The sequence below is a fragment of the Mesocricetus auratus genome, unplaced genomic scaffold (assembly GCF_017639785.1).
Source record: "Mesocricetus auratus isolate SY011 unplaced genomic scaffold, BCM_Maur_2.0 Super-Scaffold_100029, whole genome shotgun sequence".
Taxonomy (NCBI): domain Eukaryota; kingdom Metazoa; phylum Chordata; class Mammalia; order Rodentia; family Cricetidae; genus Mesocricetus; species Mesocricetus auratus.
In genome coordinates this window covers 19,434,846-19,447,472 of record NW_024429210.1, presented here as the reverse complement: position 1 = coordinate 19,447,472, position 12,627 = coordinate 19,434,846, and the positions used below count along the sequence as shown (strand labels likewise).

The 12,627-nt window shown below is 46.1% G+C and overlaps 1 protein-coding gene across 7 annotated transcripts in view; it reads left to right on the top strand.

The window, feature by feature from the left end:
• The window catches only part of Eml6 (EMAP like 6), a 251,358-nt gene that overhangs the window by 221,416 nt on the left and 17,315 nt on the right, over positions 1-12,627 (top strand). For 3 of the 7 annotated variants that reach the window (XR_005871731.1, XR_005871732.1, XM_040733158.1), the window contains exons 29-32: positions 6,064-6,078; positions 7,340-7,348; positions 8,181-8,259; positions 11,119-11,248. Coding sequence is in view for 2 of the 7 variants with exons in the window: in XM_040733158.1 (XP_040589092.1) it covers positions 6,064-6,078; positions 7,340-7,348; positions 8,181-8,259; positions 11,119-11,248 (233 nt within the window). In the remaining 5 variants the exon portion in view is untranslated. Of the gene's footprint in view, positions 1-6,063; positions 6,079-7,339; positions 7,349-8,180; positions 8,260-11,118; positions 11,249-12,627 lie in introns of those variants that run through there. The other 4 variants (XR_005871733.1, XR_005871735.1, XM_021227280.2 and 1 more) reach the window with 4 other exon arrangements.

The following is a 12,627-nucleotide window of genomic DNA, read 5'->3' as shown; positions in this document are numbered from 1 at the left end:
AACTTGCAAGTAACCGTGAGTGTCTCTCTCAAGCTCTGGTTTTGTTTTCTTGTTTCAGCCTCAAATTGATTGCCTCCTGTATGCTGGTCTGTAACATTGAGACATTTTGTTTTGTTTTGTTTTGGTGCGTTTTGGGTTGGTTTTCTCCAGACAGGGTTTCTCTGTGTAGCTTTGTAGACCAGGCTGGCCTCAAACTCACAGAGATCCGCCTACCACATCGAGACAGTTTAAGTTATATTGGATAAAAACTTTTCTGTGGGACTCTTGGCTTCCTGGGGGTTAGTAATCATGTCAGTAGCTGGCACAGTACCCGGCACATCGGCGGTAACTGGTATAGGGCCTTGCATGTGGTTAAGTAGGCTTCTTGAATAAGTGAGTGAATGTGTTTGTCCTGTAAAGATTCTACAGGTCCAATCTTTGGCAGTGACTACTTCTACTTTTAGTAGCACCTGTGACCTGTGCAGAATCAGAGGAAGCTCCAACTGACTGTGAGGGTAGCTTGATTAAATGATACTTTTTAATCAATATCATCTATGTATTAGGAATTTAAATGCTTATTTAGTTTAAATCTATGTCACAAAAGGCAAAAGGAACTGAAAATGTGTACATGTGCTACCACAGTACACAAAGACGCCCTGTCAGCCAGTTTGTGAGGGAACATAGAACACGCTAGAACATGTTCATGACTGGCAGTGTTAAAAATATAGGAAAGTTAACACATTTGCCTGAGTTAAAGTAAATTACCATATGTAGGCAATCTTAGTTTTTATCCCCCCAACCTTTCATGCTGTTTGGAGAAGAAAAATCTCCTGAGAAAACCTGCCCCCGATTTTGAAAAAACGCTTTGCTTTTAATGAGTAGCTGTGTGGGAATTTCAAGCTTGCCAAAGGCGGGATGAAGCAGAACAAGGTTCTTCTCCATGATCCTGTCAGCTGTGAGTGAACAGCCTCCTGCCTGCTCCACGGGCCTCACAAAGGCCCTTTGTCCCATTTGGTCGGTGCCGCTCTGAAAGCTTGTATTGTTGTTAAGAACTGACAATCTTTCTGAACACAGGCTGCAGGGCGAGCCCCCTGAATCGTGCTAAATCCTCACTGGAGGCATAGTCCAGTAAGCAGGGAGCACTGAGTTCCCGTTCCATTAGTGAAGAGGGAGTTCGCAGCAGAGCAGGCTGTGTGGAGACCTGAGGCTGCCTGTGTTTTGCTAACTCCTGGTGGGAGAGTGACTGTCGAAGCAGGCCCCTGACTACCAGGGACTTCCTCTGAAAAATCCGCCCTGGTAACTATTCTGAGCAAGCAGAATGCAGCCAGATTCTTGTTTTTTATAAAGGTGGATGGAATAAACTAAAGCTAAAGTATGCTAGAACCAATCATTTCCAAGGCCTATGTTTAGGTGGAGATCACCGAAAACTGAACAGTTGACTTGTAAGTGAATTTAATGCTATTTTCATAAAGGGTTTTCTTTCTGCAAACCCCTTGGGGTTTTATGTTGGTTTGAAACAAAGCAGTGATTTCTATATATAACTGATAATTTATAAAATTAGAACAGCCAGTCTTTTCTAGAGTAGTAAGGCATAAAAACCCAGAAGTAAAGTGCTAGTATGTGTTTTTAATGATTAGTGTACCCAGGAAACCGTCCCATGTAATTACTTGAAAGACTTACTCCTGGAGATGGAAAAATAAAAGCATTAAAACTAAGCAAGCACTCCTCTGACAAAGGGGGCAGCTTTCAAAGGCTGTGATGGGATTTGGTTTGAGTGTTTTGGAATAGCTCAGAGACTCTATTTGAAGGGGTTGGGTGGCATTGGGACAGTTTCTCTCTCTTCTGCTATGTGGTCAAAATGTGTGCCTAAGAAGACCTTTGCCAGCATGAATGGGCTGTGCAGTGCGGGCCAGGATGTTCCTATGAATGGGATCTTCTCTGTCCCATCCACTCCTTCGAAGTTTGTGCCAAAGTACCCATTCCCACTCCAGCCCACCTCCCTGACTCTGCTCCTACATCTACCTCCATCCAAGGAGCTTGACCAGCGGTCACCTGGCCAACTGTACTGCTGCCATCCATGGTGACATCATCACCTACAACTTTTTCCTTTGAGCTCCACCAACTCCATCCTTTAGACTCCTCATCACAGCACAGCTGACCATGCTCAGTGCTTAGACACCCCGCTTCTCTCTCCTAATCTTACCATCCTTCTCCTGGCCTACTTTTCTACTCAAATACCCCTGCCCTGGGCCCATTGGCCATCCCTGCATATTTTCTTACATCTGCCTCTCCTCTTTGCTGTCTTGAAAATCTGTCAATGCACTGCCACACCCAGAGATGTCATATCGCCAGCTCTAATGTTCTCATCTTATCTCTGGCGGTCTGCAGGCCTCTACCAGTAAGCACGCTGCCCCACAGTCTTCTCAGCAGGTGGCTTTGCCCTGCTCTGTCACTGACAACACAGAAACCGTGTGTACTGCTCTGTCTTGACTGGCCTTTCTCTCTCCCTATAATGCTTTCCTTCCTACATGCCTGAAACGCTCACCTCCTTCCTTCTCTTCTCGGAGGAGGCGAGTCCCTCTTCTCGCTCAGCCTGGACCTTCATTTGGAGCTTAGGCTCTGAATCCCTTGTTCCCTCTTGTTCTGTCCTTGTTCCCTCATCTCCCTTTGTCTTCTGCCCCGCTCCCCATCGCTGGAGCCACCGAGGATGTCCTAGCCTCATCTGCCCACATCTAACTCCCTCTGGGGAGAGCAGATCCTTTGGTTTTACAGCCTTTACTCCCTCCCCTCCCTTCCCCTTTTTTATAAGCCAGGTCTCACATGCTCATTCTTTTACTGTGTCCCTTCCCATAAGTCTTTTATCCTGGCTGTTCCAACATGAAGACATCCTTTCCAGGTCCCCAGAACTTCTCGTCTACCTGTTTTGTTTAAAAGAAGGGCTTGTTTCTTCCAGAGTAGCCTTGGGTTACAGAAATGTGTGAGACACATACAATTGATTTTCCTACATGTGATTTCTCTAGAATCCATACTAAAAAGGTTCTGAGATTTATATGTATATATATATATATACATATATAAGTTAAACCACATATGAATATTATTTAATATGAAAAACATCTCAAACTATAACCCGTGTCAATAAGATTACATTCTTTTGTAAATTATTTTACATCTGAGTTTGGTAATGTGCACCTGTAATCCCTGAATTTGGGCCACAGAGGTAGAAGGATTTAGAATACAAAAGTAGCCTTGGCTATCCAAACAGAAGAAAAAGACCCTGTTCTACTGAGTCTTGAAGTCATGAGGTGTGTTTTACACTCAGCACATCTTTGGAGTAGCCACAGCTCAAGCACTCAGTGCGTCACCATAACTGGCGGTGCAACTTTAGGCGCAGCTCAAGCACTCAGTGCGTCACCATAACAGGCGGTGCAACTTTAGGCGCAGCTCAAGCACTCAGTGCGTCACCATAACAGGCGGTGCAACTTTAGGCGCAGCTCTCTCACTCGCTCTCTTTGTATTTTAAACAACTTCCTTCTTTGCCCTCCCTTCTCATTCCCTCAGCTACTGTTTGTTCTCAGTCATCTTTGGCTGCCTTGGCTGCCTGGTTAATCTTGTGGGTCTCATTCCATCAATGGCCTGGGATTCCCAGAGTCATAGCTCTGACTCCCACTGCTAGGGAAAAATTGCAGTTGTTCAATGTTCAGCTTGCCAATACTTAAGTCCTTCCCTCCACTGGCTGTGTGTCATCCCCCACAGGCTGACTCCTGCTCAGAATTCTGCTGTAATTATGTCTCCTCCCCATTCCAGAAAGCCATTCAGCTACAGAGCTCAGAGAAGTCTGCTGCACAATTATTTCAACTTTGATTTTTTTTCCTTCTCAGTCACTGCTCCAGTCATCATTCCTACCTTGCGTTAGTAGAAGGGCCTCTTGATAACCTGCCCGGTGTTACTTAGTTAGTACCTAGTTAGTAGTTAGTATTTTGGCCTCTTCACTGTCCTTTTGGCCTTTAGCCATTTGTCTGAATCCATGACACTCTGGGAGCAGGTCGTTGTCCTAGGCTTCAGGCGAGAGCATTCTAAAGATGGCAGGCTTTTTCAGAACACCCCAAGGTTCTCTGCCTAATTATTTGCCCTTTATGCCACTTCACTATTGATCAAGCTAGTACATCAGCAGTTCTCAACATGTGGGTTGGAGGTCAAATGACCCTTTCACCGGGGTCACCTACTGGATACTCTGCATGTAAGATTTTACATTACAATTCATAACAGTAGCAAAATTATAGTCATGAAGTAGCAACAAAAATAATTTTAGGGTTGCGGTCACCACTACATGAGGACCTGTATTAAAGAGTCACAACATTAGGAAGGGTGACAACCACTGCTCTAGATGCTTCCGGAAGTCATAGGAACAAATCTAATGGGATGTTTTAATAACACAGAGTTCCCACAACTTTGGAGACTTTCTCTAAACCTGAGTTAATCTTGAAACGTTGAGACTATGGTGGAGATCTCTCTATCTCTCTATCTATCTATCTATCTATCTATCTATCTATCTCTCTATCTATCTCTCTATCTATAAACACTCTATCTACCTATCTATCTCTTATCTATAAACACTCTATCTATCTATCTATCTATCTATCTATCTATAAACACTGTCTTGTGCCTCGTGTTCACTGAATCTCAGAGTCCTAATCATGGACTGATCTAGTGTTCACTGAATCCCAGGATCCTATTCATGGAGGGATCTTGTGGAAAATCAGTAATAAAATGGACTTCAGGTCCAAGTGATGAAAGTGGCTGGATTTTCTAAGATGTTTTGAAAATTATTGGAGCATTTTGTCACCCAATTTGGAATCTGAACCAATTTACATTTCCTCTAAGAACACTTTCAACATTGAACATTGTCAAGCTAACAACTAAAAACACGATGGGCAGTAGCAGTACACACATTTAGTCACAGCAGATGTAGGCAGATCTCTGAGTTCTGGGCCAGCTTGGTCTACAGGGTAATTTCCAGGACAGTAACTAGGACCACACAGAGAAACCCTGTCTCAAAAGAACTAATAAACAAACAAACAAACTGAAAACAATTTCAAACTTGCACTCTAGCAAAGGGAAGCTGAAGGCCCTCTTGTTCTGTAGAGCCTTCCTTCCTTTCCATTCAGCTCTCACAGTGGCTCATCTAGGGCTGTGGGAGCTCCCCTCCAGGTCATCGTGTGTTCTGCTCCTTCCCATCTCTCGGCAGACCACCTGGTTTTGTTTTTTGTTTTTTATGGGGGCAAGGAAATAGAAAAGAACACTAAGCCCTTTTGGCCTCCCTTGGCAGCCTTAGTGGGGTAACAATGTGTGTCAGGATAAATCTCCACACCTGAATGGGTCTAAGCTTTTTTTTCCAGCATCCAAACTGCTGGAAAGTAGAATTGGCACTGTGCCGACTTTCCTGTGGTCCTTCCCTGTCCACAGAGTGTGCCACAATGTAAGATAGATCTTCAGCAGCCTGTCCCTGCCCCCACTGCAGGGCCCAAGAATTAGGCTGCTGCATTAACTCAGCAGGTCACATGTAGCCTCTCCTCAGCTGTCCCGTCAGCCACCCTCCTGCTGGACTCCCTTCCTCAGTCCTTTCCTGTGATGGAAGTTCCCTTCCTGAGCCATTCCAAGGTCTTCCTTTCTTTTGTGTCTTGGGTCCTCCTTCCCCCATTAACCCCACATTTGGCCATCCCCATAACCTCTGCCGTTTTCTTAAATCTGTTGGGTCCCTTACCAGACCCCAGGAGTACTCACTGTCCTGACTTTCCCAGCCTCGGCCAAAACAACCAACCAACTATAAAAAGTGTGTTGGACCAAAAAGTCAGTGAATGTTCTCAAGTCCTCTGTTCATTTCCACCTCAGCAGAATTCCTTAGAGTGGGATCTAAATCTGGAAGGATTTAGAAGTGCTGAAAAAATTATAACCCACCAGCCTTCAGCTGTGCATTAAGTTTTGGCAGCTCCTCCCACATCCAATATTTCGAACACTGTTTATAGATGCTTGGAAAGAAGCTTTTAATGCTTGTATTGTGTTTTAACTTGCTTTCCTTTGGAGGCAGGGAATTGTCAAGTAAGTATCTGCAGCACTCTGCCAAAGCTCGGGTGTTCAGCGAACGCCTAGTACTCAGTGTCCTTAGAACCCCGGGCCCAAAGGGTTGGTGCTGAAGGCAGCTGCGTCTGCCCATTGGGGCTTCTCCCCGTTGCTCCTCTTGCCTTCCATTTTGAAATGATACAGCTATAGACTGCTTGTGAACCGAGAAAGACACACTCTGACCCTGCTTTACCACTTTCATTTTTTAGCTGAACATAAGGATGACAAAAAGCATCAGATTGCCTTTCTGTGTATATATACAGTTTCATGTATATATAAACACAGTGTTTGTGCTTGTATGCATACTCGGTACTGTATAATATGTTGTATATTATACAACCTGTGTGTACCCTGGAACTGAGCCCTGTGTTGAACTGGAAGTTATGAGCCATGCAGTAGTTCTGGCACATTCTTGCTCCCATCGCAGCCCCTGGCTTGCTTTTGTCATACACTTACTTAACCATTCCTAGGTAAAAGAAGAAATCTATGGATTTTATCTGAAAGTCCCACTAAAACAGAAGAGCAGATGTCCTGGAAAATGATAATGAATTGCAGGAAGTGTCTATTGTGGGAACTGGTATGCCCCATCCCGAGATTTTGCTCAGTTTGATTGAAATGTCAGCTGGGGGTGTCATTTGCAGAGATGTCCTCTCCCCATTTTAATACCATTTGGTCCAATTATCACTTACAATTACATAACATGTTTTGATTGAAGAATTTCTGAGAAGATAAAGCTACCTTGTTTCCCCTGCACAAAATCCCATTAGCTATTCCAGCCAGCACGCTGACCTACTGCAAAAACCTGAGACTTATTAGGCTAAATTATGAGTCAAAATTAATTTGGGAACAAAGTAATCCATTGTGCACAACTCCCTAAGACATTCAAGACGATGCTGTTGTTTTCTGACAATGCATCTTCCCCAGCACATTCTAAAATAAGCAGATTCCCCAGGCCTGAGGCCATGAGCATGCAGGCAGCATCGACAAGACTTCCTTTTCTCTCCCCACTCCGGAGGTGCCTAGTGTACTCTGCAGACACGCAGGGTAGGACTTTCTGAGAGTGTAGCCTGGTGCCCCCTTTTCCTTTGTTTCAGTTCTTGGTTAGCATGCCGGGAAGCATGGTCTGTGCCACACAGGGATGTCTGTTCTCTTGGGAAATGCTTGTGCATGGGTGAGGTGCTTGATGGCACTGCTCTAACCTGTACTGAGTTTTTATTTTGCTTTGTTTTCTGCTTCCAAGGGGATCAAGGTAATACTTCCCCTTTGTATTTCCTGAGAACACTGACGGGTAGCATGGGACCTGGGGCAGGACTTCCTCCTCCCATCCCCTGCTTTCCCTAAGATCACAGAAGTCTGACTAAAGGGACCCCAGTGCCACCAACAGGAGTCCTTCAGGGTTTCCTCCAAGTGAAATCTCTTAGCTAAATTTGGGAGTATCACTCCCCAAAACTAAGACTGGAGAAGCAAACTTTGGTGCAGTGATGATGGCAGCTTAAGGCGGGCCCTGACCCTGAATTTGGCACAGAGTGGGAGGCACGAGTTCCTCGGTCCTTTCTCCCTTCTTGCCCTCATCTATGGCCGGAGCAGCTTGGTACTGGTCACACAGTCTCAGGACCTGTCTCAAGCTTGGTTTCTGAGTCCCCAGGCTCTTGACCACATGATACTGAGTAACGCTGGCACATTCCTGTTTGAGAAATGGCCAATGAAGTCAGGGAACATGTCCTTGCCTTTCTCGTACATTTGCTCATCCTTAGTTGTAATGTGAGTCCCTCTAGTCAGGGGTTCTTGGATCCCAGGGTGTTGTTGGGTATTGGGGAAGTGGGACGGATGCCACAAAGGGGCTGTAATATAGAGGAAACCCAACTCTGCCCCATGAGCCTAGCCCGTACCTGCACTGTGACTGGTCAGATTCCAAGTTACTGTTCCTAATGGGGTGAGAGAGGAAAGTTAGACAGAGCAGCCCCAGGTGGTATGTCTTCTGAGGGGGAGAGGAGTGAGGACCTTCCGTGGCTCTGGTTTTAGCTAGCTGTGGACAAGCAGCTTTTTATTCAACCCTGTGTTTCCTCTGACTTCTGTTTCAGACCACCCGTAAGCCGGGCAGCTCCCCAGCCTGAGAAACTCCAGAAGAACAACATCACCAAAAAGAAGAAGCTAGTTGAGGTGAGGTCACATGATCAGGCTTTTGCCCCATTATTGGTGCTCTGACACTGTCAGGTGGACATCTTCATTTGCCCAAACTAGGAACACCATCAAATGAACCCAAAAGGGTCTGTTAGCTCCCTTGTGCCCCAATCTCCATTCTGTATGGCATTGTTCCCCCTGCCCCCATCTCTGGGACTAACATTACATCTACCAGGTCACATTCCTTCTCTCAGCCCTGTCACTGAGCCTTTTCAATCATCACTAACTCTAAAATGCATTGTGCCTGTCCCTGAAACATGGTCCTATTGCCCTGTACACTCTACCATCTAGGACTTCAGCACCCCTTTTATGGACAAGAAAGAAGTAGGTGACATGTAAGTCGGCACAATCTCTCACCTCGCTTTCCTTCTTCTGGAGGCATTCACCCAGTTCTCACATATGGGGTGGGGACTGTTGCTTTCACTTGCCAATGAGGGCTCTATGGCTCATGGGTGCTAAGGACCTATTCTCAGGGTCTCCTGTCCAGTGAGGGAGGAAGTTCGGCTTAAGGTTGAGACGTGAAGACCAGCTCCAGGGAGCCTGCAGACCCACCGCTCCAGAGCTCTCTCATTAATGCAAACCTTCCATGCCTTATGCTGGCTTTAATACCCAAAATATTCCCACATTGCCTGTGAGGGTCATGTTTAGAGTTTGAAAAACCTCACCCAGAGAGACCTTCCTAGCTCATGACCTATGATTCCCTTGCAACTCAAATCTCCAAGCCTAAACTCACCATCTAATGTTCTCAACTAGTCTCGGATGCTGAGGTGCTGTGTTTCAATTCCTCAGCTTGGACTGTTTCTCTCAGCTCCCCACATTGTAGTTCTTCCAGGCCTCTCTCTGGAATCAGGTGTCTGTGTAGGACCATCGTTTATCACCCTCATGCTGACCCTCCATCCATGCCCATATTCACAGGCCTTGGCACACACTCCATGTTTCTCAGACCTCTGTCTGCCCCTGCTGTGAGACCTAAACCCACACTGGTGCCAGAATATTTTTTTTCTGGAAGGGAACTTTATTGAGATATTTATTTTGAAGGATAGCTCAGATCATGAAATGTAGCTTATTTTCAGGGAAGACAGGATGCAACAGTAGAAAGGCCATCATAAGCCAGATGGTGCCAATCTCCCGTCAAGCAGGCACTCATTGGGGCCTGTTTTTCTCTAAAAACTTCTTGAACTACTGTCTTAAATACAGTAAAATATCAGTGTTTCTTAGCCCCTGAGTTTACAGCTCCTCGGGTGGTTAAACTTCTGATTCTATCAATGTCTATCCTAAATTTCCAGAAGACTGTCTGATTGGGTCAACTGACCACTTTATTCAGGGCAAAGTCCCATGATGGAGGATATTTGATCACACTGTAAACCCCGAGTTTGCATTTGCATTAATTGAATAAAATCAACCTTGGGTCAGGAGGCTGATTTAGCAACTGGCTGACAGAAAGTAATCATGGAGCATCAGAGGGCATCTGGAAGAGACAGAGGGATGCAGAGGGAGTCATTTTGAGTGGCGCAGCTTTTTACTTTGGTAGAGACGAATAGACTTTGGAAGAGATACCAGCAAGGAGAGAAGGATAACTAGGTGCTAGTCAGTTTCTCGGTGCTAGCAGATTCTCCCCCAGCCTTGAGTCTCCAGTTTTATTTATAAATAGAATAATAGAGATTTGGTTAAACCCCCTTTTAGTGGCAGAGCCAGTGACTGTGGGAACAGAATTCCCACCAGAGTACGGCCTGAGTGGCAGGACCACTGCCAGAGAAGCAGGCCCATAACTGCACAGTCGGAATTGCTGGCTGAAATAGTGGATTAAGGCGCAGACACTGTGCCAAAGTTAAAACAGCAGTCCCATGGTAAATACATTCCTGGGAAACAGGGGAATCAGGGACGAGTAGAGATTCATTTAGTTGAAAGGAGATGGGCTTTCCAGGTGAGAGATACATTAGAAAACAAATCTGTAACACTAGGAAAGCTTACAGTAAGTTATCCAGGATGCTCAGAAGGTGGTTGGGTGTGTGGGTAAGCTGTGTGTGCCATTTCAAGGAGTCTGGGCTTTATCCTAGACGCAGTGAAGGCAGCAGATGTTTTTCTGCTAAGAAACTGCCATTTAGGAGAGTTAATCTAATGTTTGCAATTGGCAAGCTTCAGAAACAGTGAGGGCCGTAACTGGGGAAAGCAGAGAAGTGGACCTACAAGCTATTACCCTTATCTCCCACGAGTTAACTCAGAGCCAGGCACAGAGGAGCCCAGTACAAGCGTGTTCAATGGAATCCCGAACTGATCTGAATCAGCCACTGCTGTTTTTCATAGAGGACAAGTCAAAAGATACAACCATGAATCCAGAGTAGTGTCTAGTTGCTTAGGAATATGCAAATGCCCAGGAACTTCATGGGGCAAGTCCTAACCAACACATCAGCATGGCCTTGGCTCACCCAGGAGCCTCAGCCAGTCCCAGCTGCCTGTGACACCTTTACGTGGCAGCCTCCGAGCTACTGTTGAGCTGAACTAAGGAGTGAACATCTGCCAGTGCATAGATTTGACACTTGTAGGTTACCATTAGAGACCATCCAGTCTGTACATCGTGACATGGCGACTCACCTAAAGGACCAGGAAGTCGCTTTGGCTTACTTCGGGAAGTCACTGTCACGTAACATTTCAGGGAACTAACTACAGGGCTGTGTTCCATCCTTAGCTTGTCCAGAGGCTTCAGTGAGTGGTGTCTGCCTTGCGTGGTGCCCCCTGGCATGCTTGGCTATTCATGATTGCATGATTGCAATGTGCGATGTGGATTGTTCCTCTGCTGGCAGCCTCTAAGGTGGACTTCATCTGTTTGCGTGCATGCAGGAGCTGGCTCTGGACCATGTATTTGGCTACAGAGGATTTGACTGCCGAAACAACCTGCATTACCTGAATGATGGTGCCGACATCGTTTTCCACACTGCAGCTGCTGGCGTTGTGCAGAACCTCTCCACAGGTAGCTTTGGGAGAAGCCACAGTGCCCACCTGTCTGCATACTCTCCCACTCTTTCGATGACCCACAGCTTCTTCCCTTGGAGTCATTCTACTCTCTTCCAGGCTAGAGTCACTCAGGCCTCAAAGTACTAACACAGCTCTTGGGTCCAGGCCTACCACCTCTCTGGCCTCAGCCTGGTGTGACCATAGTGTAGGCACTGGAGGGGAGCTACCTGTGCCCCTGTCGGTGCTTCCGTGGTGAGAGGGAAGAGAGGCTGGGGAGAAGAGAGGGATGGAAGCAAAGAAATGAGGAATGAGGCAGAGACCAAAATTACGAGCAAAGCAAAGGGAACCAGTTTCCTGCTCCTGACTGTTAGAATCCAAGGTGTGCGCCACAGGGCTCAGCTTGTTTTGACTTGAGCCGTATTTACAAAGAGTGTGTTATTAACAGAGATACTCAGTGCTCTCTAGCCATGAGTTCAATCAGGAAATAAAGCTTTCAAAGGAAACATTTCAAGCAAAAACTGTGCAACAGACCCACATCTGCACCTTCCCCACCGGATGAGATGTCAGCACTGGCTTCCTGCGGCGCGTTCCTTGCTGGGTCCCTGGAGTGCATGCATGGACTTGGAGAGCACTGGCTTCCTGCGGCACGTTCCTTGCTGGGTCCCTGGAGTGCATGCATGGATTGGAGAGCACAGTAACTGAGTTGTTTTCATTTTTCTCCTTCTAGGAAGGACAGCTTTGAGATTTTCACGTTTTCTCAATTTTTTTAGGCACATGCCATCATTTTAAGAGCACTATGCTATAGTCCCCAATCTGTTCTTGAGCATTTGAGTGGGTTTCAAAAGTCAGGAAGCCCGTTTACTGCAATGGATGGCAAAGTTTGTCCTACCCTTCCTTCTACTTCCTACGGAATATGTTGACTTGGGGATAAAGCTTTGGCCTGTGCCACCCAGGCACCAGGTGGATAGGATCCACTCGAGGGCTCCCGGGGAAGCCACATGGTGCCTCTTAGCTCACTGCAGCAACTTTGTTTCCAGGGTCCCCGCCCTCTCTTTCAGGTCACAGGTGGACATTGAGAAATCATTGATCTTGTGCCAAGGGGAGGAGGGAACTTGAACTTTATCATTTTAGTCTCTGAAAGCATCTGTGTTTGGTCTGCATGCTGAACCCACACAGGCAGTGGGAAAGGCTATGGTAGATTGTGGTTATATGAGGAATGATGCCAGTTTTTGTCCTTCCAGAACTACATCAGAACATGGGAACTTTTCTTAAAGGTCCCCCACATCCCCAAGGACAATTCCAAAAATGATAATTTGTGTTTTCTAAACATTTCTAGATTCTCCATTCTGCTTTGTGATAGCTGTGTCAATCTGTGAGGCCTCACTGCTCATCTTC